The sequence below is a fragment of the Oryctolagus cuniculus genome, chromosome 13, assembly GCF_964237555.1.
Source record: "Oryctolagus cuniculus chromosome 13, mOryCun1.1, whole genome shotgun sequence".
NCBI classification, from domain to species: Eukaryota; Metazoa; Chordata; class Mammalia; order Lagomorpha; family Leporidae; genus Oryctolagus; species Oryctolagus cuniculus.
Window position 1 is genome coordinate 19,687,964 of NC_091444.1, and position 17,546 is coordinate 19,705,509.

The 17,546-nt window shown below is 58.2% G+C and overlaps 1 protein-coding gene across 33 annotated transcripts in view; it reads right to left on the reverse strand.

Moving 5' to 3' along the window:
• Nucleotides 1-2,243: 2,243 nt before the first annotated feature.
• Nucleotides 2,244-17,546, reverse strand: part of PLEKHA6 (pleckstrin homology domain containing A6) — a 146,026-nt gene continuing 130,723 nt past the window's right edge. For 27 of the 33 annotated variants that reach the window (XM_051821165.2, XM_051821169.2, XM_070055144.1 and 24 more), the window contains 6 exons: nt 17,174-17,350; nt 11,922-12,089; nt 11,716-11,849; nt 11,097-11,242; nt 6,143-6,266; nt 2,244-5,568 (listed from right to left, as the gene is read on the reverse strand). In XM_051821165.2, coding sequence (XP_051677125.1) covers nt 6,151-6,266; nt 11,097-11,242; nt 11,716-11,849; nt 11,922-12,089; nt 17,174-17,350 — 741 coding nt within the window. In that variant the 3' untranslated portion in view covers nt 2,244-5,568; nt 6,143-6,150. Of the gene's footprint in view, nt 5,569-5,737; nt 6,267-11,096; nt 11,243-11,715; nt 11,850-11,921; nt 12,090-17,173; nt 17,351-17,546 lie in introns of all 33 variants that reach the window. The other 6 variants (XM_051821166.2, XM_008268537.4, XR_007909865.2 and 3 more) reach the window with 5 other exon arrangements.

Consider the following 17,546-nt stretch of genomic DNA (forward strand, 5'->3'; position numbering starts at 1 on the left):
GGGCGATAAGCAACTGCAGCTGCCCTAACAGAGCCAGGCTAGGTTCAGCAGAGCATGGAGCGCCTGGAGCGGGTAAGGCACAGAGGGCTTTGGCCTCCTCGAAGTCCGCTTGGGACAGCAAGGCTGGCCTGGGCTGGACGGCTCAGGAGGCCTGGCTCCTCCCTCAACCCTGCGGGCCTGGCCGCTTCCTTCCTCCCCAGTGGGCCTGAGAAGGGAGAGGCAGACGGCGCCGGCGACTTGTGCCTGTGCCCAGCAGTGGTTGTCAGCGCTGCGGGAGCCCGCGTCCCTGTGTGGCGTCCCCTCTGCCCAGAACTGAAGGTTGCACGTGGTATAGCCAATGCACCCAAAGCTACCGACAGGGCACGGCTTGGGGTGCCTGCACCCCAGTTCAGAGGGCCCTCTCGAGCCTGGCTGCTCCACTTCCCATCCAGCTCCCTGCTAATGCACCTGCAGATGATGGCCTGGGGGCCCCTGCCACCCACGTGGGAGGCCTAGATGGAGCTCCTGGCTCCTGGCTTTAACCTGGCCCTGTCCTGGCTATTGCAGCCATTTGGGAGTGAGCCAGAGAATGAGACTCTCTCTGTATTTCTTTCTCCTTTCTCTCTCGGCCTTTAAGATATTTTAAAAATATAAAGAATAAATATAAGCAAAGTGTCCTGGGCTTTCTCCTAGCTCCACGAGCCCACGTATACCTTACTTCCCCGTGCCGTGTCCCAGGCTCTTGCAGCATAGCGGTACCTATGGCATAGAGATCACATGCTCACGGTGAGTGCCGGGCACCAGGTACATAGTCGGCGCTTGAAGAGCCACTGGTGTCCCAGTGGCAGCCACGGCAGCCACCCTGTCCCAGGGTGACAGCTGTAAGTCACGTGACCATGGTTAGCGGGCTGTGGATGGGCTGTTACCTCTCATCCCAAATTGAGGAAGCAGGTTAATGGTTCAAGTGCGCGGGCCTCGGCCACCCACATGGCTCCTGGCTCCTGGTTCCTGGCTTCGGCCTGGCGCAGCCCCAGCCATTATACGCATTTGCGGGAGTGAACCAGCAGATGGGAGGGCTCCGTCTGTTTGTCTGCCTGCTTCTCCAATAAATAAACCAACTAAATAAAAGGCCGGACACAGCAATGACTCGGTCCCGATTTCAGTTACAAAAAAGGATCAAGAAACCCTTGGCGGAGTCCCAGAGCACCCATCTCAGGCCGGCCGCGCCTCGCTTCTTAATGCAGGTTCTCCCGCCCTGGCCCCTCCTTCCCAGACACAACCTGGCTGCGTAGAGGGTGGAGCGGGCAGCGGCCTGCAGGCCCCGCCCTGGGGGAGGGGCCAGCCCTTGTTCTCGGTACAGCGACGCCCAGTGGCGGGCTGTGGCCGCCTGTCCACTCCTCCCCAAGCCCGGGTGCTGGCCCAGGCTCCAGCAGGTGGCCAGTTCTCTCTGAGCCTACGCCTGGTCCCACCTCTCCCGGATTCGCTAAGGTGCCTAGAGGTGTCACCAGAACTGAAACACAGTCACTGTTGGTCACCAGCGAACACAGCTGTAGTAGCCCTTTCGCCGAGAGGACGGGGCCAGGGTTCCAGCATCAGCCATGGAAACCAAACTGAGGCTTGTTGGGAACCAGAGGTTGCCTTCCCTTCCCCTGCCCCGGCACAGCCGCAGGAGCCGGGCTGGGCCTGCCACTGCCCTCGGCTCTCTCTTCCCTCCGCCACCCGCCTGCAGCGCCCACTGCTCTCACTCCTCAAGGTAAGGCTTCAGGTTCCAAAGCCCCGGCATGGTCCTCCCCAGGGTGCCAAGGACCGCCCAGCACTTCCAGGAGAAACGAACCCAACGGCTTGAGGCCGGATGAGACTGGGCAGTCGTTCCGGAGGTGGGGGTTCCCTCTGCACCCTAACGCAGCAACACGGGGCATTGTGTGTTCACCCAGAAAGCCTGGGCCCTGACTGCCCCTCCCACCACCCCACCCTCATCTCGAACCAACAAGCGTCCCGGGGCCTGGGCATCCGACGCTCCTGCTATATGAGATAAGCCCTGGTGTGCGACTACCTGGACTGAACGTGGCGCTGCCCAGGCGCAGGTGGCACATCCCCATCCCCAGCTGGTGGGGATGCCTGCCGGGTAACGGGGGCTGAGCCACGAAGGGGACTGGCTTTGTGCCCAGCCCAGCCCGTCCCCCATCCCGCTTCCCTCTCCCACCAAGCCCTCACTGCCATGGATCTCCAGGGCAGCCATGGACACAGTGTGACACACACACACATGAGTACAAACCGCTCACTTTATTTCCCGTCTCGCGTTTTTACAAACTTGCAAGATACAAATGCAGAACTCACTGGGATTCTCCGGTGTCTCAGTCTATAAGGGGTGCTGCTGAGAGGCGGTGGGGAATGTCACCTACTCGTCCTCTCGGGGGACAGGGTGGCCGGCAGAGCGACGCCGAGGGGTGCTGTGGCTGTCCTGCCCCCTCAGTTCCTCTACCCGTGACGTCTTCTAAGGTCACTTTCATACTAAATAAAGACATTGAGATCATACAGTTCCTTGCATGTTTTATTGTCTAACACTAGCAAGTCGATTTGGCCCCCGTATGTGCATAAATAGAGATATGTATATATATATATATATATTAATATTTTCCATAGTGTTCAGAGCTGCCAGGTGGAAGGTGGATAAAGGGAAAGGAATGGACTCCATTTCGCTGTGCTCAGCCCTGCCGCTCACAAAGGCAGGAGACCACGCACGTGCGTGGCTGGCGACCTCATAAAATCTTTAAAGTGACAGTAGCAGGGTTTGAGGGCAGCCTCTCGGTGGGTGATCAGGGAGGTATGTGCTAACTGGAGAAGCCCTGGGTGACTCACTGGGGCTCCCCGCCGGTGGGGGGTCCTCAGTGCTGGGCCTCTGCCTTGGTTATGTCCACCCCTAGGAGCCTGTACCCTAGGCCGGGAGCAGGGTACCAGGGAGCGCCCGGGTTGTGAGGCCAGCCCCAGACCCTGGATTTCAGATCTGGACAGAGACTGCCCTCCTGCCCCGAATCCTTGCAAGGCAGCAGCCCCCTCGCCCACGGCGGAGCAGCAGTCTGGAAGGCAGCTTAGCCTGCCCCAGAAGAGTCCTGGGGGCTCCCTGGGCGAGGCTGAGGTGCTACATCGTCCACGGGACCCTCCTCAGCCACCATCTGCACACCAGCCCGAGGCGCCAGCCCGCAACAACAGCGCAGAGGGAGACCAGACAGGGAGGGGTGGGGTGGAAGAGAAGGCGCGCGGCTCGGGAGCGCCACGGGTCTGTGCCACAGGCCCGGGGACAGCGCAGCGGGTCCCAAGCCGCTTCCCCCGGCCTTTGCACCACCGTGGGCCCAGCCGGGAGCAGGCAGGCATCCTGGCTGCCCTTCCTGGCAGGGTGGGGAAGGAGGCCATGCAGGGGCCGTGGGGGTGTGGCTGCCCCTTTGCATCTGACTGTAAACATCTGCTTCAGGAGGGACCCCCCACCCCCAGAGCGTCCCCCCCAGGGTCATCACCTCCTTACATTTGCAAAGGAGCGGCCTGGCTCCAGCACAGAGCTCCAGCCGGGGTGGGGGGGGGGCAGCCCTTTGCTGACGACAGAAAGGCACAGGGTAGGGACCCCGAGGCAGCCGCCCCACCCCCACCCCCACCCCCGTCTCTTCTCACCTCTGCCCAGCCCATCCAGACATTGCACATTTTGAAAATAGATTTGCTTTTCTAACAGAAGCATAAAATAGATCTGTCTTAAAATAAGTCTTTCCTCTCCCCTTCTTTGGATCAAAACGGCAAGGGGGACGGCGAAGACATGCCAGGAACCGCGTGGGACGCACAGGAGTGACGAGGGGCGGGGCCGAAGGCAAGGATCAGACATCCAGACGACGCCTCTCTAACATTACACAGACACCTGCAATGTGTAGAATCTCCACAAAACATATATTAAGGCATGTGAAGCAACATAAAGAGCCAGCTTTATGGAATAAGAGGTGGCGGAGACGAAGACAGGGTTTCTTGGTATATTACACGTGTATTTCTAAAAATGTCACTTAAAAAAAAGGAGACGGAGGAAGAAGGGGGAGGCGTGGAAGGCCCTGAAAACTTCAGTTTCTTGCGGCAGGAGGAGGGTGCCGGGAGACGGGACCGGAGGCCGGCCCCTCCCCCGTCATCTGTAGGGCAGAGGCTGCAGCCTCAGAGCCGCGTGGACAGCCTGGGAGAGGTGAAGGTCGAAGGTCAGGGGAGCCTTTCGCTCAGCACTCCAACAGTGCCTGGAGCTCCACGGTGCTCTCTCACTATTGGCTGAGCCACCTGCCACCTCGCCGTGCTGTGAGCCAGTAACCGCCCCAGCCGTGATGGAGGGTGGGCAAGGAGCTAGCAGGAGATAAAGCAGCTGTTCTCGGAGCCACTGGAGGTCAGCCTGAAGCTTGCGGGCAGCAGCTCTGGCCAAGGAGCCCAGCGTCTTCCTCCCTGGCTGCGTGCATCTCAAGGGGCCAGGAGACAGGGCCTGCTTCTGGCTGGACGTGAACCGTCAAGGGAGCCTGGCCTCGCTCCTCTCCTCTCCCCTCCCCTCCATGAACACACTCCAGGGCGCACGGGACACAGGCTGGTTAGGGGGACCCCGTGGCTGACTGCACCCTACTAGCACAGCTCCCTTTCTCTGCCCCTGGCCCGGCTGGGGACGCGAACACCAGGCTCAGACCCAGACAGCACCAGCCGCAGGCTGTGGTTCCGCCTCCCCCTCCCCCAGCTGGGGCCCTGCCGATGCTGGGGCCAAGGTGGCAGGAGTGGGGGTGGCCTTCCAGCCCTGTGCTTGGAATAAGCCCAGGCTCCACCCTGGGAAACCAATCCTATCATCATCCTCGCCACATCCCTCCATCCCTCATCACTTGCAAATGTCTCTGGCTCTGTCCCCACCCTCTACTCTCCAAGGTCCTGTCCCTGTCCCTGCTACTCCCGCTCTCAGACACTGCCCGACCTGCTGTCCCCAGTCCTCAGCCAGCACTGTCCCCTCTGGGGCTGGCAGCCTGTCATCCTCTCGTCTGGTCTTTGGCTCAGGCAGGCTGCTTAGTCTCCACCAGACCCCCGGGGAGCTCCCCCCAAGCTGGGATGCATCAAAGCCCTGGGGCGGCTGGGCTGCAGGGTGGGGCCAGCGCTGTCCTCAGCATCAGGCCCCGCTCCGAGAGGCACAGCACTGGTCTCCTCTCCCCTCTTGCCCTGACCAAGGCAGCTGAGGGCAGGTGGCTCCCAGGGAGTGTTCCAGTAGGGCCAGCGCAGCCCCAGCCGAGCCAGGCTGAGGCTCCCGGTGACCTGGGCATCACAGAGCATGGCACTCCCACTCCGCCATCTCAGGCCTGGCCCAGGACCACGGCATGAGCAGCAGCGAGGGTGTCAGCGTCGCGTGCCGTGGGTGTGTGGACACCAGGCGTCCATGTTCTTCCTGGCAGCATTCCTGGCCCCAGCCTGGCTCCCTGGGGAAGCCCCATGGGAGCGCAGGGGCATGGGGCCAGGGTGGGGAGCCGGCACCTCCGGCGGGCAGAGGACAGCCTCAGCACGTGGCTCTGTGGAGTTTCGCAGCATTGGCCTCAGCCAGGGCTTGCACTGGGGAAGGAGAAGCGGGTTGAGAGAGCTGTGCGCAGCGGCCTCGCCCCCCGCCACCTTCCTGGGGACAGAGAAGCCGCACCTGCAGGACCAGGCTGGGGGCCCCACCCACTCCCTCCACCCAGAGAGGGGGCGAGGGCTAGAGGTCAGTGTCCCTCTCCTTCCTGACCCTCAGTCCCCAGGGCGGGGGCGTCCACAGCCTGGGGCGCAGGCTCTCCGGTGTTACTGGGCTCCAGGGCGAGATCATTGAGCAGAGAGACACCTCCTGGGGGCTTCTGGGGGTCCTGCTGGGGTGCTGTGTGTGTCCTAGCAGATGGAAAGCAGCTTCCCCGCCAGCAGACAGGCGAGACGGCAGCTCTATTGCCCGTCTGCTTTGGGACCAGCAAAGCCCACGGGCATCGCGACATCCAAGAAGCAGCCCCGCCGGCTGGCCTTGAGCTCAAGCGTGGATGGATGGACACGGACGCACGGAGGGGGGGAAAGCGCACACGGCACTGGGGGTGGGGAGAAGCTGGAATGGGCGTGAGACAAGGGACCCAGTGCCAGGGTGGATGAAACACAGAAAAGTGCTTACGTCAGAGCTCAGAGCCGCATGGCTTGGCTGCTGTCGGCGCCCCGTGGGGATTCAGACGACAGGGGGTTGGCTGGCGGAGCCAGGGAGGCAGGGGAGGTGGGAGGGCTTGGGGTGGCACACTGCACTGGAAACAGAAATGAACAGGCATGTGAATGGGGCCGGAGCAGGAGGGCGGGCACCCAGAGCAAGCGAGGCCCCCTCCTCCAGGCGGGCAGCGAGGCGGGGAGGCAAGCAGAGAGGGGAGCCAGCTTGGGGCTTGCTCCAGCGGGGGCAAAGCTGTCCTCACCCTGAGGCGGGCAGGCGGGCACCATGGAGGAGGGCAAGGGCCCAGGGGAGCCCTGGCCAGAGCCAGGCTCCACTGAGAGGCAGTGTAACGGTGGGTGAGGCCGGGGCCTCTCTGGGCCCAAGACCCCCTTCCTTTCCACACAATGGGAGGGACACATAGCTCTCGGTATTGTGCGGACACGGTGGGGAGGGGCACTCCGTATACAGTGCTGGCCTGAAGCATAATGATCAATAGCGCAGTAAAATCACACTAGTCCGAATCACCAGTCCCCCATGCGATAGCAGGTGGACGTGCGTGAGCCCGCGCCTGAGTCAATTCCATGAACACAGGGGCTTGGGTTCTGTTCACTGTCCAGGGCTCCCCGCAGGTGCCTGAGACCCCTCTCCCTCCATCAGCAGAGGAGACGGCAGCCTCTCCTGCACAGAGCCTGACAAGCCTTGGCGTGGTGACGTTTGGGTTAATGAGATTTTACTCTATTATCATTATCGGCCCATGCTGACGACAGCAGAGTGGAAGGACATGAGAAGGGGACAAGCTCGTGGCGGTCCCCAGCCCTCGGGCATCCTCTATGTAGCCGAGAGGCAGGAGGAGGGCAGGGAGGGTGTGCTCACCCTGGCCCCGAGAAGAACCAGACCTTAGCCAGGTCACACTGCCATTCCACTGAGGACTTTGACATTGAACTTCCCAGTCCCTTGCTGCTCATCCTGCCCTGGACCTCATCACTTTTCTTGCCTTCTGTGTAAGAGAAAGGACTGGTGTGCCTGCTGTCACCCTCTTGGACCTGAGGCCACTCGTGCACATGACCCACGCGGGTCTTGCATGGACGTGGGGTTGTTCTGCACACATGTCAGGCAGTCTGTGTGTGGGACCAGCACACACTGCACACAACACGGAAGTGGGCATGTTGGGGATCTTCCAGCCTGCGCCCTTCCACATAACCCAACACGCTCGTACGTGCACGTGCAGATTCATCCACAGACGCTTTCGAAACACACATCCGTGTGCAAACCACATCGCTGACCCAGTGGTCTGTTATCTGGCCACCTCAACTTCCAAGACAGTCCAAAAATCGATAGCCGTCGTGGTGCCGTGAATTAAGCTGCCACGTGCAATGCCAGCATCTGATGTCAGAGTGCTGGCTCGAGTCCTGGCTGACCCAGTGTCCTGCTAATGCACCTGGGAAGGCAGCAGAAGGTGGCCCAAGTACACAGGCCACCCACGTGGGAGACCAGGAGGGAGCTCCTGGCTCCTGGCTTCAGCCTGGCCCAGCCCGGGCTGTTGCAGCCATCTGGGGAGTGAACCAGCGGATGCAAGATCTCTCTGTCTGTCTCTCTCCCTGTCTCTCTTTCTCTGTCACTCTATCTTTTGAATAAAAACATCTTTTTAAAAAATAAATCAGGAGCCAAGCAAGGAACAGCTCAACAATGCTACAGCAGGTGTCACAACACGCCTGTGATGAGGTTCTTCTGGTTTACTCCACCCACTGATGGTCACAGCCGGCTCCCCCAGGAGAAGACCTGCTGGGCGCCTGGCCCGCAGGAGACTGGAAACCGCACAACTGAGGACAGATGAGGCTGAGAGGCCCTGAACAAGAGGCCCGCCCTGAAAAGCGAAGCTCTTTTGTAAAAGGTAGGCCTAACAACCTTGAAAGTGGACATCTGGGGGACATTCAGCATAGCTACAACTACATCTGCACCATCTGAAGCCATGAAGGGCATCTCTCTAACAGGAGGCAGCAAAAGAAAAATATTTAAAGGGACACTAAGTGGGGAAGAAAAATACTATGTAGACATAACCTCATTAAGAAGGCAGAGAAATGCTAAATATTAGGAATATGTCTTTGAAATAGTCAAAATTCATACATGCCACAGGTGTATCCTGGAAGATGCGGTATTACCGTGAGTGGTTATAAGACCCACCAAATACACACACACACACACACACACACACACAGCCACGAGCCTGCCTGCTCTCTTCCTGCACAAATTCTTGCTCGCAAATACTGTAGAGTCTGGCATTGTGGTGCGGCAGGTGAAGCCACAGCCTGTGACGCCAGCATCCCATACGGGCGTCGGTTTGAGTCCCGGCTGCTCCACTTCCAGTCCATCTTCCTGCTAATGTGCCTGGCAAAGCACTGGAAGATGGCCCATGTGCTGGGGCCCCTGCATCCATGTGGGGAGACCCGGATGGAGTTCCAGCCTCTGGCTTTAGCTTGGCCCAGTCCTGGCTGTTGTGGCCATTTGGGGAGTGAACCAGTGGATGGAGGATCTCTCTCTGTGTCCCTCTTTCTGTAACTCTGGCTTTCAAATAAATCAATCTTAAAAAAAAAAACCCCACCTAATATTGCAAGATAGATACATACACACAAAATATGATCAATACACAAATATGCCTCCGATTCCCTGTAAGACAGAAAACCACTCACATGAATACGTGCCCTCACAAACACCATCTCCAGCCATCTCCCCTCTGTGGCCCACACACGTGTGCTCCTCTGCGCTCCAACAGCTCACCAGGGACCACCTGGGGCATCTGCACACACACACGCACACACACACGCACACACACTCCAACACCTGAGCTCAAAGCTTCCCTCCACTGCACACTTGAACACACACAAACCATGCATTTCTACAAACACTACCAGCTAAGGTGCTGCCCCTCACACCCATGCCACACGCATAAACTCCAGCACCACATCTGCCCACAGGGAACACACCTGGCTCAGGTGGATTTACACACAAGAACGTGTTCCTCACTGATGACCATGTCTGTGCCCCACATGCGCACTCAGGTTCCTCACTCTGTGTCCTCCTGGTGACCCGTGCCCAGTGTTCCCCCGCACATGGCGTCCCGGGCATGCACTCATATGCTTGCACAGCACATGTCTGGAAACAGCCCTTGCTTCGGGGGATCTGGGCCACGGTCCAGGGGCAGTGGAGACACCGGGTGGAGGGTGAAGTCTGGCCACAGCCATTTTTTAAATAGCTGGGGTTTTGGCAGAAGCAAAGTGGCTGCTTTCGGCACCCAGACCCTGAAATGTAAGCCATGTGTACGGAGGGCAATGTGATTTGGTTGGATTTCCTAGAGCCTTGGGCTGGAGACCCACGGCGGCGAGGAGAGCCAGGGGCTGGGTGGGGGCAGCGGCAGAGCCCAGTTTTCAAAACAGCACTGCAGGCTCCAGCCCTTCTGCCCAGAGCAGGTGGAATTTGATCTCTGGAAGCTCAAGTTCAATTCGCAGCTGAACTGCGGGGAGTCCGACAGAGGCCTCCCTCCTCGCAGGCAGCCTGGTCCTGCGGGCTCTGGGCTGCAGGATGCCAGTCTCTGGAGCCATCTCTCATCTCCCCTCCACTCCAGTCAGACTGCTGCCTTTCTCTGAAGAGCCCACAGGGGCTCTCTGCTGCCTGTTCTACTGGGGACTACACCCCGGCTGCCACTTGGGTCCCCCTGAGGGCTGGCATCAACGCCCCTTGTTGCAGCCTGAAACTCTCTGGTTTCAGCAAACATCCTCATTTGCAGTAACTAGGAAAATGACAAATGGGACCTGTTTCTCCTTCAGCTACTGCTGTTTGAGCTTTCGCGACCACTGCTAACTAAGGTCGCTCCCGCTGCGGCCGGCTTGCATGTGCTGAGACTTAACCAGGCGCCAGGCACCGTGCTGGGTGCAACCATCACTTCCCGCCCTCCCGACCGGAAGTGAGGCAGGTGTTGGGATGTGAGTTTTACGGATGAGGGCAGGGAGCCTCTGAGCACCAGAGTCTGAACCTCCCTGATCGCCCACGAGACACTGTCCCTTCCACGTCCACTGTCCCTTCCCAGCCACGGCTCTCACTTGCTGGTGGCGACTCTTCCCCAGGCCACTCTGTGGCCTAGATGTCCGGCCTCTCTGCCCAACTCATCTCCAACCACGGCTCACCTCTGGGTCACTCTCTCAGCTGTGGCCCCCCGAGTCCCTCCTCTCCCTCTCCCTCCTGGCCCCTCTGGGTGTGGCAGTGTCCCAGGCTCCAAAACCCTGCCAGCCAGTCTTCCCTGCCCTCTGGCCTCCCACGTACACAGCAGCTCTCCCACGCCTCAGAGCCGCGTGCTCATCTCTGCCGCCATGGTGCATCTCCGGCTGTGCAGACACTCCCCTACACGCCAACCCTGCCAGTGGCCACTCGGGACCTTGGCACGCACCTGGCGTTGGGGCCTCACACGCAGCTGCTCTTAGTAGGAAGTGGCTTTGGCAGCCAGCACGGCCGCTGCCTCCTTCCCAGCTCCCTGGCTGCAGGTACCACCTTCCCTATTGTTGAGCTTTGCACGCGGCAAGCACGGGAAGAGAGAGATGCCCCGATCCCTGGCTCTCTCTGGTGCTTGCTTGTATCGTGCCCAACCAAGCAGAGCTGTGGCCTGTTCTCTGTCCCTGGTCCTGCCCTGGCCGGGCAGAGCGGCTCCCTGGGTTGCTGGCGTGGCCTCTGGCTGTGAGGACCCCGGATGTCAGCAATGCTGCCTCCTCTGTGCCCCTCAGAGCCTAGCACAGCACCTGGTGCTCCGCACTTGCGCACCCTCGCCTGGAGGACCGGTCCTCTGGCCCTGCCTCTGGCCCTGCCCCCGGGCACAGCGCCGTGCTTCCTCCCCTACACCTGGGCAGCTGGTCTCCCTGGCAGAGCGAGGCCCAGCCCCTCTCACCAGACAGCATGCGGCCCCTGCGGGAGGCCTCGGTCGCCAGGGCACAGGAGATTTCAATCCGCTTCTCCTGCTCCTGCAGCTGGCTCTCTGAGTCCTGGGGCACGTCCAGAGAGTCCCCCTCGCCGGTGGGCACCACGTTCTGCATACTGAAGAGGCACAGACACACAGACATGGAGGGGGCAGCATGGTCCAGCTGGCTGGGGGGGCACCTGTGCACTGAGGTTGGCGGGGAGGGCCAGGGCCTGTGAGCGGGCAGCCTCTGGTGCCCGGCAAGGCTGTCCCTAGGAGGGAGGAGACCCTGGCGACACACAGTTGGGATCCCTACCCTTAGTGTTTTCCAACGAATTAAGAGGTTCTAGCGAACACGTAGGGCAGCCTTAAGGGTACGAGAAGCCAGCGGCGGGCAACCCCTCGGCTTGGTCTGGATGAGGCTACGGCCCGAGCCCGCAGGTCCTTCTGGTACCTGGCAGCTGCAGCAGCCCCGTGCCTGCATGGAGCTGGGGCCCAGTCTGCGGGCCCCGAGCCGCTGCAGAGGCCAGCGCCCCCGCCACCTCGCGGGCCCCGGGGTGTCCCAGGGGCCGGGGAGAGCGGAGGGAGGGAGGCTCGCCAGCGCCGTTACCTGGACTTGGCAATGAGCGTCTTGATCCGTTCCACCTTCTTCTGCTTCTCTTTCAGCTCCTCGGGGCTCAGGGGCGCGTCGGGCTCCAGGTCAATGTACCGCTCAGGGATGAGGACTTTGTCTGGGGTGGAGAGCTGTGGAGGGGTGGGGTCAGCGCCCACACCGCCCCAGGGCCCGCCCGCAGCGGCCGCTCCCGCCCCGCCCACCTCCTTCTGGATGTCCACGTCGTAGTGCTGCGGCTCCAGCTCCATTTTGCGCAGCCGGGCGATCTCCTCCCGCGGCGTCTCGTACGCCTGCCCGCCGGGCTCCTCTGCACGCAGGGCCGCCTCCAGGTTGGAGATGTCGACCTCGTGGATGCTGCGGTGACGGCGCACCTGGGAGATGGAGTCGTCACGGCCGCCGCCGCGGCACTGCCACCCATGCCTCCGTGCGGCTCTAACCGCAGCCACGTGCTCGCTCTCCCTGCCTGGGCCGCCTCGTCTGGGCGCCACCCCACGGCTTCCACTGCCTCCCGGGGCAGAGTCCTCTGTCTCCCGATCCCCTTCCCCCAACCTGATCAGCTGCAAGACCTCAGGGGTACAACCTCTTCAATGTCACCCCGACCCCGCCACACTCTGTATTCACATCGGAGCTGGGCTTTGGGCAGCTGAGTCTGTGTCCTGCATCGGTTTCTAATTATTTTTGATTATACAAGTTCTAATCCACCAAGAACGTAACCTCTTTGAGGGCGGCACTTAGGCATCATCATGTTTCAGTATTTCTAAAATTTAGGGGAAGGACATTCAGGAGGTGCCCTGGGTTACCCCCAGCTCTGCACTCGACAGCTGTGCGCCCTGGAACCCCTTCATTTCTTTGGGCTTGCATCCCTGCCTGCAGCCTAGGGATAATAATTCCGAACCCGCTGTGATGAAAGGATCAAATGATGTCATGGGAAAGGGACTTGGGAGCTACAGCTCCCAGTGGGTGCTCATCACTGCCCTCAGCCAGCACGCCCGGCCTAGCGCCAAACACCAAGCACGGGCAGGCTGCTGCCGAAACACGAGGGCACCGCAAGGAGTGCGTGGCAATGCAATTAAAAGGGTGAATTTATCGTGGTGCAAAAAAACTTCTGAGGGGCTGGTGCACGGCATAGCGGGTTAAGGAGCAGCCTGCAGGGCCAGCATCCCATGCGAGTGTTGGTTCAAGTCCCAGCTGCCCCATTGCTAATCCAGCTGCCTACTGGTGCACCTGGGAGAGCAGTGGAAAGTGGCCCAAGTGCTTGTGCCCCTGCACACATGCGGGACATCCATACGGAGCTCCAGGCTCCTGGCTTTGGCCTGGCCCAGCCCTGGCCGTTGTAGCCATTTGGAGATGAACCAGCAGAAGGAAGATCTCTGTCTTTGTCTCTCTTTGTCTCTCCCTCTCTCTCTCTGTAACTCTGCCTTTCAAATAAAATAAAATAAAATAAATCATTAAAAAAGTTTTGAGATCCATGTGTAGTCTTTTCCTAATACATTTTCCCATATATTATGAAAAACCTTTTTGCACCAAAATAAACTATTTTAAAACTCTGTTTTCCCACGCACAAAGTCCCACTGTATCTAGGAAAGGTCTTCCAGAAGTTCACGAAAATGCATATGATGAAAAAACTATGCATGGATTTCATTTTTTTTTTTTGCACCAAAATAAACTCACATCAGCTTCCTACAAAGTGTCTGAACAGGATGTAGTTTTAGGTACCGAGAAAGATAGGACATCAGTTGAAAAAGGCTCCTTCCACAGCAACTGAAGCAAGCGCAAACCTCAGATCTGCGGGGAAGCTTGGACGGGAGAAGGAGACCTCCTGGTGCCTTACAAAAGGTGTATGCGGACCACACCACAGAGAGAGCCGCAACTGGGGCTGGTGCTGTGGCACAACAGGTGAAGCCGCCGTCTGCCAGCATCCCATACGGGTACCCGTATGAGTCCTGGCTGCTCCACTTCTGATCCAGCTCCCTGCTAATGAGCCTGGCCCAAGCCCCTGGGCCCCTGCACCCACGTGGGAGACCCAGAAGAAGCTCCTGGCTCCTGGTTTCAGCCTGGCCCAGCCATGACCGTTGCAGCCATTTGGGGGGTCAGCCAGTGCATGGAAGACCTCTCTCTCCGTCTCTCCTCCTCTCTCTGTAGTCCTGACTCTCAAATAAATAAATTAATAATAAGGATCTGTTTATATATTTGAAAGTCAGAATTACAGAGAGGCAGAGGCAGGCAAAGAGAGAGAGAGAGGTCTTTCATCTGCTGGTTCACTTCCCAGATGGCTGTGATGGCTGGAGCTGGGCCAATCCAAAGCCAGGAACCAGGATCTTCTTTTGGGTCTCCCATGTGGGTGCAGGGGCCCAGGGGGTTGGACCATCTTCTGCTATTTTCCCAGGTGCATTAGCAGGGAGCTGGATCGGAAGAGGAGGAGCCAGGACTCAAACCGGCACCCACATGGGATATAGCTGCAGGCAGTGGCCTTACCCATTATGCTACAGCACCGACCTCAGTAAATACATTCTTAAAAAAAAAAAAGAGAGAGAAATCAGCAATTTGCAAACATAACTTATTTTAAGAAGGGAGAAGGCCGGTGCAGTGGCTCAATAGGCTAATCCTCAGCCTAGTGGCGCTGGCACACCGGGTTCTAGTCCCAGTCAGGGCGCCAGATTCTGTCCTGGTTGCCCCTCTTCCAGGCCAGCTCTCTGCTGTGGCCCGAGAGTGCAGTGGAGGATGGCCCAAGTGCTTGGGCCCTGCACCCGCATGGGAGACCAGGAGAAGCACCTGGCTCCTGGCTTCGGATCAGCGCAGTGCGCCGGCCGCAGCACGCCGGCTGCGGTGGCCATTGGAGGGTGAACCAATGGCAAAGGAAGACCTTTCTCTCTGTCTCTCTCTCTCTCTCTCTCACTGTCCACTCTGCATGTAAATAAATAAATAAATAAATAAAAGAAGGGAGAAGACACCAGTGCAAATGAAACCTGCAGTGCAGACCGTCCACATTAATTTTCAAGGAAAAAAATTAATCTTGTTCATATCCTAATTTAGGGGGATAGACGGTTAATAGCAGAAACAATGACCAACACTGGTGACATCTCCGCTGGCTCGGTTCACACAGTTCTGAAATTAAAGTGGAGCAAATTTCTACTTGTTGAGTGCCAAAACAGCTGAATCAGATCAGCTGCAGATAAGAGCAGAGCTTCCAATGGGAATCCTAACTGGGATCAAGATCGTGAAACGTGGGACCGGGATTGTGGTGCAGTGGGTAAACCCACAGCCTGCAATGCTGGCACCGGCATACCCTACTGGAGTGCCGGCTTGAATCCTGGCTGCTGCGCTTCCAACCCAGCTCCCTGCTAATGTGCCTGGGAAAGCAGCAGAAGATGGCCCAAGTGCTTGGGGAACCTGCCCCCCATGTGGGAGACCCAGGTGGGGCTCCTGGCTTCTGGCCTTGGCCAGGACCAGCCCCAGCTGCTGCTGCAGTCATCTGCCGAGTGAGCCAGCAGATAGGAGATTGGAAGATCTCCTCCTCTCCTCCCTCCCTGTCTCAGTCACCCTCTCCTCTTCCCTTCCTCCTACCCTCCATCACTCTGTCTTTCAAATAAGTAAATCAATCTTTTTGTAAAAAGAGCCTGAAGCATTTCTCCCAAGAATTGTGTCTGGAGATGACCAGTACAATCCTGACAACAAAGCACAGGGAAGCAGTGGCTACCGAGAGGCGGAAGCTGTGCAGCCAGCACAAAAGCAGCCAGGCCAGAGCGAAGACCACGGCAGTGGTGTTTTTGGGTGTGACTTTCTGGAGAACGACAACATCTGCTTACTAGGAGAGTGTTTTGAGAAAAACGCCCAGGAAGCCTCACCAGAGAGCGCTGCTTCTCCACGACAGAGCTCCTGCTGGTCCCCTCACCCAGCAGGGCAACGCTGCAGGAGTCCCCCGGGAAACCCTCACGCCCACCCCACAGCCCTGATCCGGTTCCCTCAGACTTCTTTTTGTTTCCCAGTCTTAAAGACTCTTCATAGGGCACACATTTTTCTTCAATTAATAATTTTAGAAAGACTGCATCGACTTGTTTAAATAATTCCCAGGATGCTCAATTCCTTTGGGATGGACTAAATGGCTGCCATATCATTTACAAAATGTCTTGAAGTTGGTGGGGCTTTCATTGAGAAATGAAGTTTATGTTTTTTATCCGTATGTTTTGGTCCCATTTCTCCATGAACGTGTTGAAGTCCACTCGTAAGTCACAGCTATTTCTGAGTGCTGGATTCTGTGCTATTCTCTAGTATTAGAATTTTATATAATTCATCTCAATGAAAATAATCAGGCCTTTCCTTTTTGTGAGTTTTTCTTTTCTTTTTTAAAGATTTATTTATTTATTTGAAAGGCAGAATTACAGAGAGAGACAGAGAGGTCTTCCATCCACTGGTTCATTCCCCAGATGACCAAATAAGCCAGGGCCAAGTTGAACCCAGGAGCCAGGAACTCCATCTGGGTCTCCCACATGGGTGGCAGGGGCTGGGCTATCCCCCGCTATCCCCCGCTTATTAGGGGAGCTGGATTGGAAGTGGAACAGCCAGGACTTGAACCAGCACCCATATGGGATGCCTGCATTGCAGATGGTAGCTTAACCTGCTGTGCCACAATGCTGGCCCTAAGCTATACTTTTTTTCAACACAAAGTTTTTTAAAAAGATTTATTTACTTATTTATTTACAAGACAGAATTACAGAGAGAGAGAGAGAGAGAGAGAGAGAGAGAGCGCTCTTCCATCTGCTGATTCACTTCCCAGGTGGCTATAACGGCTGAAGCCAGAAGCCGGGAGCTTCATCCAGATCTCCCAGGTGGGTGCAGGGACCCAAGCACTTGGCTCATCTGACCTGGCAGGGAGCTGGAGCAGCAGCCGGGACTCTAACTGGCACCCACGTGGGCTGCCGGCTTTACAGGCAGTAGCTTTACTTACGCCACACAGCCTGCCTGAAGTCTTTTTTTTAAACATAATAAGGAAACACTTGCTGAAAGAACTCCGCTGTCCAGTGGCAAGGGGCCTCCCCATGGGGCCGGCGCTTGGCACAGCAGGTTAAGCCGCCACTTGCAATGCCAGCATCCCATGCGAGGGCACCGGTTCGAGTTGTGGCTGCTTTGCCTCCAATCCAGCTCCCTGCTAATGCACCTGGGAAGGCAGAAGGCCCAAGTGCTTCAGTCCCTGCCATCATGTGGGAAACCTAGATGGACTTCCTGGCCCACCATGGCCATCTGGGGAGTAAACCAACCGAGGGAAGATCTGTGTCTCTCCCTCCCTCTCTTCCTCTGCCTTTCAAATAAACAAAATAAACTTAAAAAAGAAAGAAGCCTCCCCAAGTTCTCCCAGGTGCCCAGTTGGGTTCTTTCCAGTCTCTTCCCTCTCCAAACTCCCTAGAGCAGGCTGGCCACGCGCTGGGATGCAGGCCTGGGGCGGCCGAGGGGACATTACCACTTTGTAGGCAGGCCGGGGGCTGGGGTCCGGCGCTGGGCTGGCGGGGAGCTGCAGGCTTCTCCGCTTCTCCTTCATGGAGCCACTCTGGTGCCGCCGCATTCGCTCAATCTGCTCCTCCACGCTCATCTTCACCTTCCCCTCGCTGGGAAACAGCGCGCTCTTGGGGCGCTCCTGCTGTGGCGGGGACACGGGGCTCTCACAGGTGCCTCAAACCCCACCCCCACAATGGACACACAGGGCAGAGCAGGTGACGTGAACAGGGAGGCCGAGAAGGGGGAGATTTGTCTACACGGGGATGAGGGCCAGGCACTGCCTGCAGTGGTCATGAGCTAGGAGAAGGCACCGACTCGCTCCTCCCCCAGAGCCTCCA